The sequence below is a fragment of the Pseudophryne corroboree genome, chromosome 2 (genome assembly GCF_028390025.1).
Source record: "Pseudophryne corroboree isolate aPseCor3 chromosome 2, aPseCor3.hap2, whole genome shotgun sequence".
In the NCBI taxonomy this organism is placed as follows: Eukaryota; Metazoa; Chordata; class Amphibia; order Anura; family Myobatrachidae; genus Pseudophryne; species Pseudophryne corroboree.
Window position 1 is genome coordinate 986,303,658 of NC_086445.1, and position 11,953 is coordinate 986,315,610.

An 11,953-nucleotide genomic window follows, 5' to 3' on the forward strand; every position below is an offset into this window, starting at 1 on the left:
TTTGGTATAATCCCCATGGTCCTGACGGAGTCCCCAGCATCCACTAGGACGTCAGAGAAAATAAGATTTTACTTACCGATAAATCTATTTCTCGTAGTCCGTAGTGGATGCTGGGCGCCCATCCCAAGTGCGGATTGTCTGCAATACTTGTACATAGTTATTGTTAACTAAATCGGGTTATTGTTGTTGTGAGCCATCTTTTCAGAGGCTCCTTCGTTGTTATCATACTGTTAACTGGGTTCAGATCACAAGTTGTACGGTGTGATTGGTGTGGCTGGTATGAGTCTTACCCGGGATTCAATATCCTTCCTGATTATGTACGCTCGTCCGGGCACAGTATCCTAACTGAGGCTTGGAGGAGGGTCATAGGGGGAGGAGCCAGTGCACACCACCTGATCCTAAAGCTTTTATTCTTGTGCCCTGTCTCCTGCGGAGCCGCTATTCCCCATGGTCCTGACGGAGTCCCCAGCATCCACTACGGACTACGAGAAATAGATTTATCTGTAAGTAAAATCTTATTTTTTCATCCCTCGTCTAGGCCAATAAACGCCCCAGGATTAGTATCAATACACTCAGTAGACCCAAAATAGATGATGGTCTAGCACTTCCTCATTTTAAGCTCTATTATTTTGCCTCCCAGCTAGCCCACATAGGATTCTGGATTAGGGATGGTGGCCCACTCTCTCTCTCTGTCGCTTTGCTGCAGAGGGTGGCCCCGAGTTATACTCCTATACAAGCACTTCTTAGTGGCACATCGTTTCCCCATACACCGCCCATTTTTTCTCAGGCCCTTTGGGTTTGGCGGGAGGTTGGGACTCTCTTACAGTCTGATGAGCTCGATCCTGACAACCCCCCGATGGTTGTGTCAATTAGATACTCTGTCCGGCTGTCAGGTATGCGGGACTAAGGGAATTGTTGCGATTGGCCAATTGTACTGTAACGGTGCCCTTAAATCTTTCCTACAGCTGAATGATGAATTTAATCTACCACAATCCTTTTTCTATCGATATCTACAACTAAGACACGCTCTCCAGGTCCAGTTCGGGGATACAGCACCAGTCCTTGCTCCCTCTCCTTTGAAAACTTTTAACTTTGTTAATTTAGGATGGGCTAAGTCTATTTCCCTGGCCTACTCTTTTTTTGGTCAATAACCCCCATAAAGAGGATCTCCCTGGGTTGTGGGGACGTTGGGAGGATAGCCTTGGTCTGCTTAGTGATGAAGAGTGGGATGCAGCCAGAATGTTTCCACGCAGGACCACTGCCTCTATTAGATACCAACAGATACAACTGTTTATTCTACATAGAACCTATCTGACTCCTGTTAGGTTAGTCAAATTTGATATACGGTCCTCTGACTCCTGCCCTAAATGCAACATGGCCAGTGGCTCCTTTTGGCACCTACTCTGGCAGTGCCCGACGGTCTCTAGTTTTTGGACCCAGGTTAAGGACGCTATAATATCTACAGGCATCCCTGCTGATGTACTCACGCTCAAGGCATGTGCGTTGGCGGCTGGAGTTGGAGGGGCACTTAGCGGCCCTGATATACAATACTTTCAAAACCTGTGTGCCCTAGCCAAGGTTTGCATAGCCCGCTCGTGGCTTGCACAGACAGGCCCTGTTTTCGGGGCGTGGATAGTCCTGGTTAACGATTCTATAGAGCATGAAAGATTTACACATATGTCTTGTGGAGCTATTGTCAAGTTCCACAATATTTGGGCCAGGTGGATGGACTCCTCTTACACAACCTGGGTCTAACTTGTCTAAATCCTTAATTTTCTATTTTCTACACTGTCTAATGTGTGCTGGTATTGTGTATATATGGTATGCACTTGAGATATCTTGGATCACGAAAATCAAATGTAGATCTGTATGTCATTATGAGATTTGTGTTTGAAACTGGTTCGTTTGATCTGATTGTTTGCACTCCTTTGTGCACACCACTTATCAATCTATACATATACTTTTATTTTTATTATTGTAGGGCGGGGGGATAGTTTGGTTACTTAGTTATTTCTAGTTTTGTAAAATCTAAAAAAATTAAGGAATACTCGTATGTACGGTGTATAGGGTCTATGGAAATTATTTCATTTGGTATGGGTAAGCTGTACTGCCTCTCCCTTAATTTGACATGACACTGTGTACAGTTTCCCCCTCTCACAGTAATATGACCTGATGTATTACATCTCTGTTTAAACTATCACACTATGTCTTCATTTTGCGGATTACCTTTATACTCCGGCCCTGCCATTGCATGACTCTGTACGATATTATGCTATGTCAATAAAAATATTTTATTGAAAAAAAAGACAAGTTTTCACAAGAGCATACACAGAGGGTTCATCACAAGGTTTAAACTATATATAAGCCTCAAGAATAGAAAGGCCAGATTAGACTTTGCCAAAAAAAAAAATCTAAAAAAGCCAGCCTAGATGAAACTAAGAACCTGTTCCAGAATGATGGGAAGGAAAAAAAAAGTATAACGAAGGCTTGGAGAATGGTACAGGATGCCACATCTTCTGTAAAACATGTTGGAGCCAGTATGATGGCGTGGGCATGCGTGGCTTTCAGTGGCACTGGGTCACAAGTGCTTATTGATGATGTGACAGAGGCAGCCACATTATTTCTGAAGTATATAGGGCAGTGGTTCCCAACCTTGGTCCTCGGGTCAGGCTAACCGTCCATGTTTTAAGAATATCCATGCTTGAGCACAGGGGCTTAACACAAAAGAACTTAGGTAATAATACCCTTTTCACACTGCCAATGCCGGATCCCACCCGGGAATTGGAAACGGGTACTTCCCGGGTGGGATCCGGTATTGGCCGCTGCTGCTGGCTTCCCCGACCCAACAATATGCCGGGTGGGTTGCCATAGCAGCGGGGGGTGGAGCCGGCAGCAGAGGTGGAGGCAGCGCTGGGAGATGAGATCATCTCCGCGCCACCTCTCCCTGCTGTAGTAAACGGGTCCCGGGTCAAGCCCGTTTACGCAGCCACTGACCCGGTATTTAACCCAGGTATAACACTGCTTTATTCCCGGGATTTCGGCTATGCCCCTTTCACACCGCACCATGACCCATGTCAACCCGGCAATATGCCGGGTCGATACAGAGTTATTTGTGCGGTGTGAAAGGGGCATAATTTAGTCACCAGTGCTCAAGTATGGCTAACCGTAAAACCTGGAATATTAGTATGCACTGATGTCGTAGGTTGGGAAGCATTGATATAGGGATAAATTGGCTGCTTAGATTCTGTCAAATTCAGCAAAGTTAATGTAATGGCACTCAACACATGGATCCAAAATATACAGCGGAAGTAACGCCGGAATTGTTTAAGGCAAAGAAGTGGAATATTCTGCAATGGCCTGATCTCAATCTGATCGAGCATTAGATTCACTAGCTGAAGACAAAACAAAAGACTAAGACCCATGAACAAACAGACAGCTGCAGCAAATGCCTGGCAAAAGCATAACAAAGATAACGCAGCATTTGGCGGTGTCCTTGGGTTCCAGTCCTCGAGCTGCGGTTACCTGCAAAAGATTCTCAGCAAACTAATAAAAGTGAATCGTTTATGTTAATTTGTCCCAAAACATTTGAGCCTCTGAAATAGGGGACTGTGTATATAAATGGTTGCAATTCCTAAGTGCTTCAAACAATAGTTTTGTTGAACTCCTTCAATTAAAGCTGAAAGTCTGCAGTTCAATTGTATCTCCATTGTTTCATTTCAAATCCATTGTGACATACAGATCCAAAATTCTGAAAAGTGTCAGTGTCCAAATATATATGGACCTAAATGTATGTGTGTTATATTCTACAAAATACATCCTTATCCTGCGCCAAATTAAGAAACAAAGAATGAACTTGTGGCTGCAATAAGTCTCCTGTTAACGAAACACTGCTCGCTAACAGAGACCTCACTTCCAAATTTCATGATGACTTACTGGCATTGTTGTACCCTAATCTTATTAGGAGATTTAGGTTTAGTTTACGTCCAGGTTCCTTCAATTAGGTATCATTTTGATTACACAGGTTTTAACTTGACTGGAGCCCATAGTATAGAATGATCACTGACATAAGCTATGAATAAAGTGTTTCTGGATGATAACGGGAGCCTCTGTGTGAAATAAATGCAGATTTGTTTCACACAGACTGGCTCTCATTCTCCTATACCACTTAGTGGATACTGTTAATCCTTGCTTGGTGGTCATCATTTTGATAAAACTGTAGGCTTGTCTATTTGTAACTGCGTAGAAGTTTAAGGTGAGATATCCCCTTAATACGCTAATCTGCCTGGTGGACTATCCGTGTGATACATCTTTTTCGATACCTCGTAATTTTTTCCATGCTGTAGCATTGAGATACCTCTGATGAAGTCACATAATGAGATGAACCGCGTAGGTTAAAGAAGCTGTAAGACCCATTATGGGGATTTGCATTTGAATGCTAGCACCCTCACAGTAGAGGTAAAAAAAATCACTGACCTCAGGAGTATACAATATTACAGCGGTTCATTACAAATTTGTATTGTGTAAACATTGCTCTGCTGTGTTTTGCTGTGAATTTGTGTTTTTCATTGTTTTTAATTATGTGCTCATCGGCCTGCTTATATTGAGGGATAGAGGATAGAGGTTTAAGTATAGACCTCAGAAGATAAATAAAATGAGGCATCAGTATATTTTGTGTACAATTCTGGGCACCGTACTACAAAAAGGATATCCTGGAGCTAGAAAAGGTTCAGAGGAGGGCGACCAAACTAATTAAGGGCATGGAGACGATGGAATACAAGGAAAGGCTTGAAAGACTAGACATGTTTACATTGGAAAAGCGGAGACTAAGGGGATATGATCAACATCTACAAATATATAAGGGGACAATACACAGAGCTTGCGCGGGACCTGTTTTTGGTTAGATCAAGGAAAAAACAATGTGTTCCCTAATGCACACCGAGTGAAAAATATTACTACTTAATAGTCAGATAATACAGAGATCTTAGTTGCGTATATCTGCAGATATAGGGTTAAGCCCACAAGTACCAGCATGCGGGGGAGGCTTGCTGGGACTTGTAGTACTGCTACTAAAACCAATATTCACAATTTCTCACAAGGCTATCAGCCCCCCATCCGCCGCCCTTGGATGGGGGGGGACAGCCTCGGGCTTCACCCCTGGCCCTTGGGTGGCTGGATTGAAGGGGTCTCCACTCCTCCAGGGTACCCCGGCCAGGGGTGACTAGTTGGGGTTTTAATGGCATGGCCGCAGGGACCGATATCAAAGTGTCCCCCGGCTGTGGCATTATCTCCCCAGCTAGTGGAGCCCGGTGCTGGTTTTAAAAAATACGGGGAACCCCTACGCTTTTTGTCCCCCGTATTTTTGGAACCAGGCGCAGAGCCCGGTGCTATATGGGGGAACCCCTGTCATTTTTTCTCCCATATTTTTTCAACCAGGACCGGCTCAAAGAGCCCAAGGCTGGTTGTGCTTATGAGGGGGGACCCCACACAATTGTTTTCAAATTTTTTAAGACTTTAATCAACTTTTTAAGGTACACAATGAAGCCCTGCACGGATCTCACAGATCCGGCCGGGATTCCTTGTGTTTTGTCAGGCAGTGTTTTACTCATCACTCCCGTAAAACACTGCCTGATATTACGAATCACATCGACATCGGAAAAAACGATTGTGCAAAACTCGGCAGCTTAGTGAATGATCGTATCAGGATTCAAAAAGTTGCAGTAAAATGCACCCGATACCATTCGAGTTCAAACACCCTTCAAAACGGCCAAAACACGAATCTTTGTAAATATACCCCTTGGTGTTTGATATACTGGGTATTTCATTTTTATACAAAAATGTTCCAAAGGAAAATGCTTTTGTGTTGTTCCTATTCTAAATAATAATCACCCATGTAAGGAAGGTACTTTTATTTCTCCTGTGGTCGTCTTCTGGTATCTCATATTCACACCTTTGCAATATCATTTCCTTAGATAATGTTGTATAGTGCCTAATTCTGTGCTGTTGCCATATAAGCAAATGTAAATTATTATATATGTGGATATAAAGGTGTTTGTATATAGATGGAGAAATAATACTATTATTATTCTACTCCTCCACAGTTGCAGTGTGCTAAGCAAGTCTTCCCACAGAGAATGTGTGCTAAGTTTTACCAAGCTTTTACTGGGAATTGGCATAGGTATACTGTGCAACATGGGCCATCTAGTCAAGTTCCAAGCAAAAGCAACCCCGTTTAATGACCTCTTGTTCGACCATGATGTGTCAACAGTGGCACCAATAAATTGGTGGAAAATGCACATTGGTTCAGAAAGTGTAGCTGGTAATGACAGTATCAGGGTCGCCGTAGAGCAATTGCTAACAGCTGCATCAGCTTTAGTAGAAAGAATATTTTCCACATTTGGGCCCAGATTTATCAAGCCTTTGGAGAGTGATAAATTGCACAGTGATAAAGTACCAACTAATCAGCTCCTAACTGTCATGTTACAGGCTGTGTCTGGGAAAAAATTACAGGAGATGGTTGGCTGGTACTTTATCACTGTTCAATTTATCACTCTCCAAGGCTTGATAACCTCCATTACAATCTTGCTGCCACAGCATTTATACACATAAGTAGGGCGCTAGATACAATTTCTCATAATTTGATAAATCTGGGCCTTGGTTTGGTGCAGTCAAAACTGAGAGACGGCTTGGGTACTGACAAAGCTGCAAAACTTGTGGGGGGGGGGGTTTAAGGCGTTCAGTAAACTTAATGTAAAGGCTTATTCATATTTACAAATCAGACAAGGCAATTGCCAACTATTCTACCTTTTAACATCATTGCCACGTCTTTCCTTTTGCAGTCTGTGATTTTGTGTGTAGTTTGCTGTGCCATGCCATGATTCATGGTGACACTCAAGTAATTTAAGTTAAATATATTAGTTACAGTATTTTAAAAGAACTTTGTATTATTGTTTTAATTGGTATATTTGTTTACTTGATCACTTTTATAAAAATCCATTATAAAAAAAATAAATCTGATTTAAATAAAAAATATATATCATTTTTTTTCACACCCTGATATACTTATCACAATCTGGTTGCTATAGGCAACACCGCCACGTCACTGTTTTAGAAGCTTTAGTAAATCTGCCCCCTGGAGCCAGTACAGAGCTCCTTACAAAAGCACTTTTTTTGAATGTGTATTTATATTCAAATCAATATAAGCATTGTGTATTGCAGGGGTAATTTTGTAAGTAACCACAACTTTCAGGATGGTTTCTGGATAATAGTGACTTATAAAATCAAGCCAGTATTTGTCTGTCTTGTTTGGGCAATGTAAAACTTTCTTGTTCCAGGATTTTGAACAGTATTCTACATAATGGTGGTTTGGGTGCACTAACTGGTTCGGCAAATTGTGCCATTCGATCTGCCTTCACTGAGTGGCAAATGTTCAGTGCGTTCCTGAAACTCACCCCTACGTAAAAACCCTAAAAATAGTAATTCACTGTCTCTCAAAATATTATGTGTGAACTAGAGTATAGGGGGTAAATTTACGAAAGAGGTGATGTTGCCCATTGCAACCAATCAAATTCTGTCTATCATTTTCTGGGATGCAATAGAGAAATGATAGAATCTGATTGCTATGGGCAACATCGCCCTTTTCATTTTTAGAAGCTTTAGTAATTTTACCTCTAGGAGATCATGGCCAACTCCATACCACAATATTTGAAGAATTTGGCATTAACTGACTTTAGAATATATCAACATTTTATGACCTTGGTTCTAGATTTTATGAATCCCTATAACAATGATGCATATGAATCCAAGCCTAAACTATGCTGATAGATTTAAAAAAAAAAAAGGTTCTGTTAATGACGTAACTTGTTTTTTGAATTTGCAAATTAGTTTCCAGATTTTCTAAATGTTTTTTCTTTTCGTTTAGAGTTTAAGAGAATCGTTTCATTTTATGCCAGTTTATTTTACACTTGGTAACCTTTTCATTCGCTCTCTTTTTTTTCAATTGTAGGTTCTTCACATGGTGGCCCATCCCAGGGATCTCAGACAGGTGCTCCTCCAGGGCTATCCCAGGGCCCTCCAAGTTTATCCCAAGGACAAAATCAAGCTCCTCCTGGTCCGCCTCAAGGTCCTCCTGGTACTCCCCAAAGTCCATCTACACCACACCAGGGTGGTCCCGGCCCACACCAGGGTGGTCCCGGTCCACACCAGGGTGGTCCCGGTCCACACCAGGGAGGTCCCGGTCCACACCAGGGAGGTCCCGGTCCACACCAGGGAGGTCCCGGTCCACACCAGGGAGGTCCCGGTCCACACCAGGGAGGTCCCGGTCCACACCAAGGAGGTCCACACCAAGGAGGTCCCGGTCCACACCAAGGAGGTCCCGGTCCACACCAGGGTGGTCCCGGTCCACACCAAGGAGGTCCCGGTCCACACCAAGGAGGTCCCGGTCCACACCAAGGAGGTCCCGGTCCACACCAAGGAGGTCCCGGTCCACACCAGGGTGGTCCCGGTCCACACCAGGGAGGTCCCGGTCCACACCAAGGAGGTCCCGGTCCACACCAGGGTGGTCCCGGTCCACACCAGGGTGGTCCCGGTCCACACCAGGGAGGCCCCGGTCCACACCAAGGTCCTCAGGCCGGTCCCCCTCAGGGGCACACAACAGGAGCACCACCAGGACCTTTAATGGGATTGCAGAGTCCCTCAACGGGTCTTTTAGGAGCAAGACCAGGATTAATACCCCTGCAAAGACCACCTGGAGTTCCCCCACCTCACATGCAAAGATTTCCTGGTGTGTCACACAGACAAATGCCTCCACACCTGGCACACAGAGGTGGTCCTCCTGGGCCTGCTGGTTATGGTATGCCACCACCTCATGGAATTAGAGGTCCCTTTCCACCTCCGGGACACTTTGGGAGACATGGTGGTCCAGAAGAGAGAGGTGGCAGGTCATTTAGAAATGATAGGCATGGATTTAACCCTGATAGGAATGATAGGCATGGATTTAATCCTGACAGAGGGGATAGGCATGGCTTTAATCCAGACCGAAATGAGAGGCACAGGTTTAATCCTGAGGTAGGTGATGAATTTAATCCTGAGATAGATGAGGAGCCTGAATTTAACCCTGAGATAGATGAGGAGCCTGAATTTAACCCAGAGATTGAAGAGGAGCCTGACTTCACCTCTGACGGGCCAGGTTTCACTCCTGATAGGCAAGGTTTTAGACCTGATAGGCAAGGATTTCAGACTGAAAGACCAGGCTTTAATCCAGAAAGGCAAGGGTTTCACCCTGATAGAAACGATAGGCAAGGTTTTAATCCTGACAGAGAGAGGTTTGGTAGGAGGTCATACGGAAGCCGTAATGAGGATGAGCGGGAACACTTTGGTAACCGCTTTGATGAACGAGACCACGAACGACCAGGGCGTGGTAGAAGAAGTTGGAGCAGAGGAAGTCCTGACCGCGACCGGCATAGGGACACTGAGGAGAGAACCAGATGGTCAGCAGGACGAGAAAGAGAGCCTCGCAGAGGACTACTGGATTTCCCTGACAGTCGAAAACATGGTATGGTGGAAAACCATGAGTCTGCAAGTGGTAAAAAGGAAAAACTTGAAAATCCTGTTCCTGAACCTAGCAAAGAGAGATCTGAATCTTCAGAGCAGAAACCTGCTGAAGTGAAGACACCTAAGCCTGCTGAAGTGAAGACTCCTAAGCCTGCTGAAGTGAAGACGCCTAAGCCTGCTGAAGTGAAGGCGCCTAAGCCTGCTGAAGTGAAGGCGCCTAAGCCTGCTGAAGTGAAGGCGCCTAAGCCTGCTGAAGTGAAGGCGCCTAAGCCTGCTGAAGTGAAGGCGCCTAAGCCTGCTGAAGTGAAGGCGCCTAAGCCTGCTGAAGTGAAGGCGCCTAAGCCTGCTGAAGTGAAGACGCCTAAGCCTGCTGAAGTGAAGACGCCTAAGCCTGCTGAAGTGAAGACGCCTAAGCCTGCTGAAGTGAAGACGCCTAAGCCTGCTGAAGTGAAGACGCCTAAGCCTGCCTCACCAGCTGCCCCTGCAGAAAAGGAATCTGGGTCTGCATCAGAAGCCGCACACTGAGACTTGGGGCAGGATCGTGGGCAGACCTTCAGACTTGTACATTTTGCTGTAAAATATTTGCTTCTAATTGCCATCTCGTAATAGTTTCTTAAGAATTGTAAACTAATTGGCTTTCCTTCTATTTAAAATGGTTATGAAAATGCTTTCAACATCCATATTAAAAGAAAAATAAATAAGCCTCCCTTGTTTTGCTGTAACTTTTGAATTACCTGGTTTAATAAGGTAACTGTTTCTAGGTTTGTTTGTTTTTTTTTATGGGAGAAAACACAAAAACACATTTTAAGCTCTTGGAAAAAAAAATTAGGAGTGTTTTTAATAAACTCTATTTTCATAACGATTCTTGTGTCATTCTTAGTACTGGGAGGAGGGGAATGAATGGATAGGTTTTGCTTGGCATTCATCCAGATACATTGAACACAATTGATGAGTTATTAAAAATTACTCTAGCTATAAAACATTTTGTTTTATCAGAGGATTGCTATATTTTTTTGTTTAGTTTTGGAATATATAGTGTACTGAACCACACGTGCTTTAAAGCCTATTTCTCTTACGTCCTAGAGGATACTGGGGTTCATTTAGTACTATGGGGTATAGACTGCTCCACTAGGAGCCATGGGCACTTTTAGGAATTTGATAGTGTGGGCTGGCTCCTTCCTCTATGCCCCTCCTACCAGACTCAGTTTAGAAAGCTCCTGAAGAGTTTTCTGCTTTTATTTTATATGTTTGTTATTTTCAGGCAGGGCTGGTTGGCACCAGCCTGCCTGCTTCGTGGGACTTAGGTTGGGGAACGGCCCAATCTCTTGAAGGGTTAATGGCCCTGTTCCCTGCTGAGAGGACACTGAGCTCCTGAGGGAAATTTTCGCAAGCCCCACCACGGCGAGCGTACATTCCCGCAGCACATCGCCACCCCTAACAGAGCCAGAAGAAAGAAGAGTGGTGAGTGCTAAGCCGGCGTCCCGACTAGCGGGTCGCCGGCCATTATAGCGGCATGAGGGTACGGGACAGATTGCGTCTCCAGACACAGTACACAGCTGCGTCTCCGTACACTGTACACAGTACTCACACTGGCAAAAACAGCCCTGAACCGTTTTTCCTCTACATTTTAAGCAACAGATTACCTCAGCCAGTATAAAAAAAAAAGCGGGAAGACCGCGCACATTGAAGGGGTGGAGCTTCACTATGAGAGGATCCAGCAGCTCACCAGCACCATTTTACCTCTGCAGTGGACACAGACGCTGACAGGGACGCGCAGCTCCTCCAGTATGACTCCAGATTACCTCAGCGGTACCAGGGGGTCATAGCAGGGGGGGAGCGATTTATTAGTGTACTAAGTCCCCTATCAGGGTACTTAGTCTGCGACCCGGCTAAGCTTGGCATTAGCGATAAGGGTGCGGTAGGGGCTGGCTCCAAATTACTGTGTCTCCCTGAAGGGCTCTTTGTGGGTTAATTGTGCTTAACCTTTTTCCTGTGTGTGTGTGCTGTCACATTTACATTGTCAGGCAAAAAGTGTGTTTTTTGTACAGCAGAGTGCCAGTGGGCTCACTACTGGGTACTCAGGGCAGTGCACCTACCCAGAATAGCGGGGCTGAACCGGAATAGGTTAATTCAATCAAGGGAATGATCTCAAATATTTCTACAAAGCTATCCCGCAATGAGAAAGACGCAATACTTAAGACAGACTGTGGATGAGTTGATGAATAGAGACTCAGTCCCCAAACCAGCGTCTCAATCCCCTCCCATTTGTCCGCAAAAATTATCTCTAGCCCATATCCTGCAGTCTGACTCTGACGGGTCAGACATGGAGGAGAGTGAGGTGAATTTGGAAGGGGGGGATGCTACTCTGTCACAAGGAATAGAAGCTCTTATAGAGGCTATCAGA

At 44.6% G+C, this 11,953-nt stretch overlaps 1 protein-coding gene across 1 annotated transcript in view; it reads left to right on the forward strand.

Moving 5' to 3' along the window:
- The window catches only part of SCAF4 (SR-related CTD associated factor 4), a 273,314-nt gene extending 262,903 nt beyond the window's left edge, over positions 1-10,411 (forward strand). The window contains exon 20 of the mRNA XM_063956402.1: positions 8,003-10,411. Coding sequence (XP_063812472.1) covers positions 8,003-10,074 — 2,072 coding nt within the window. The 3' untranslated portion in view covers positions 10,075-10,411. The remainder of the gene's footprint in view (positions 1-8,002) is intronic.
- The last annotated feature ends 1,542 nt before the right edge of the window (positions 10,412-11,953 follow it).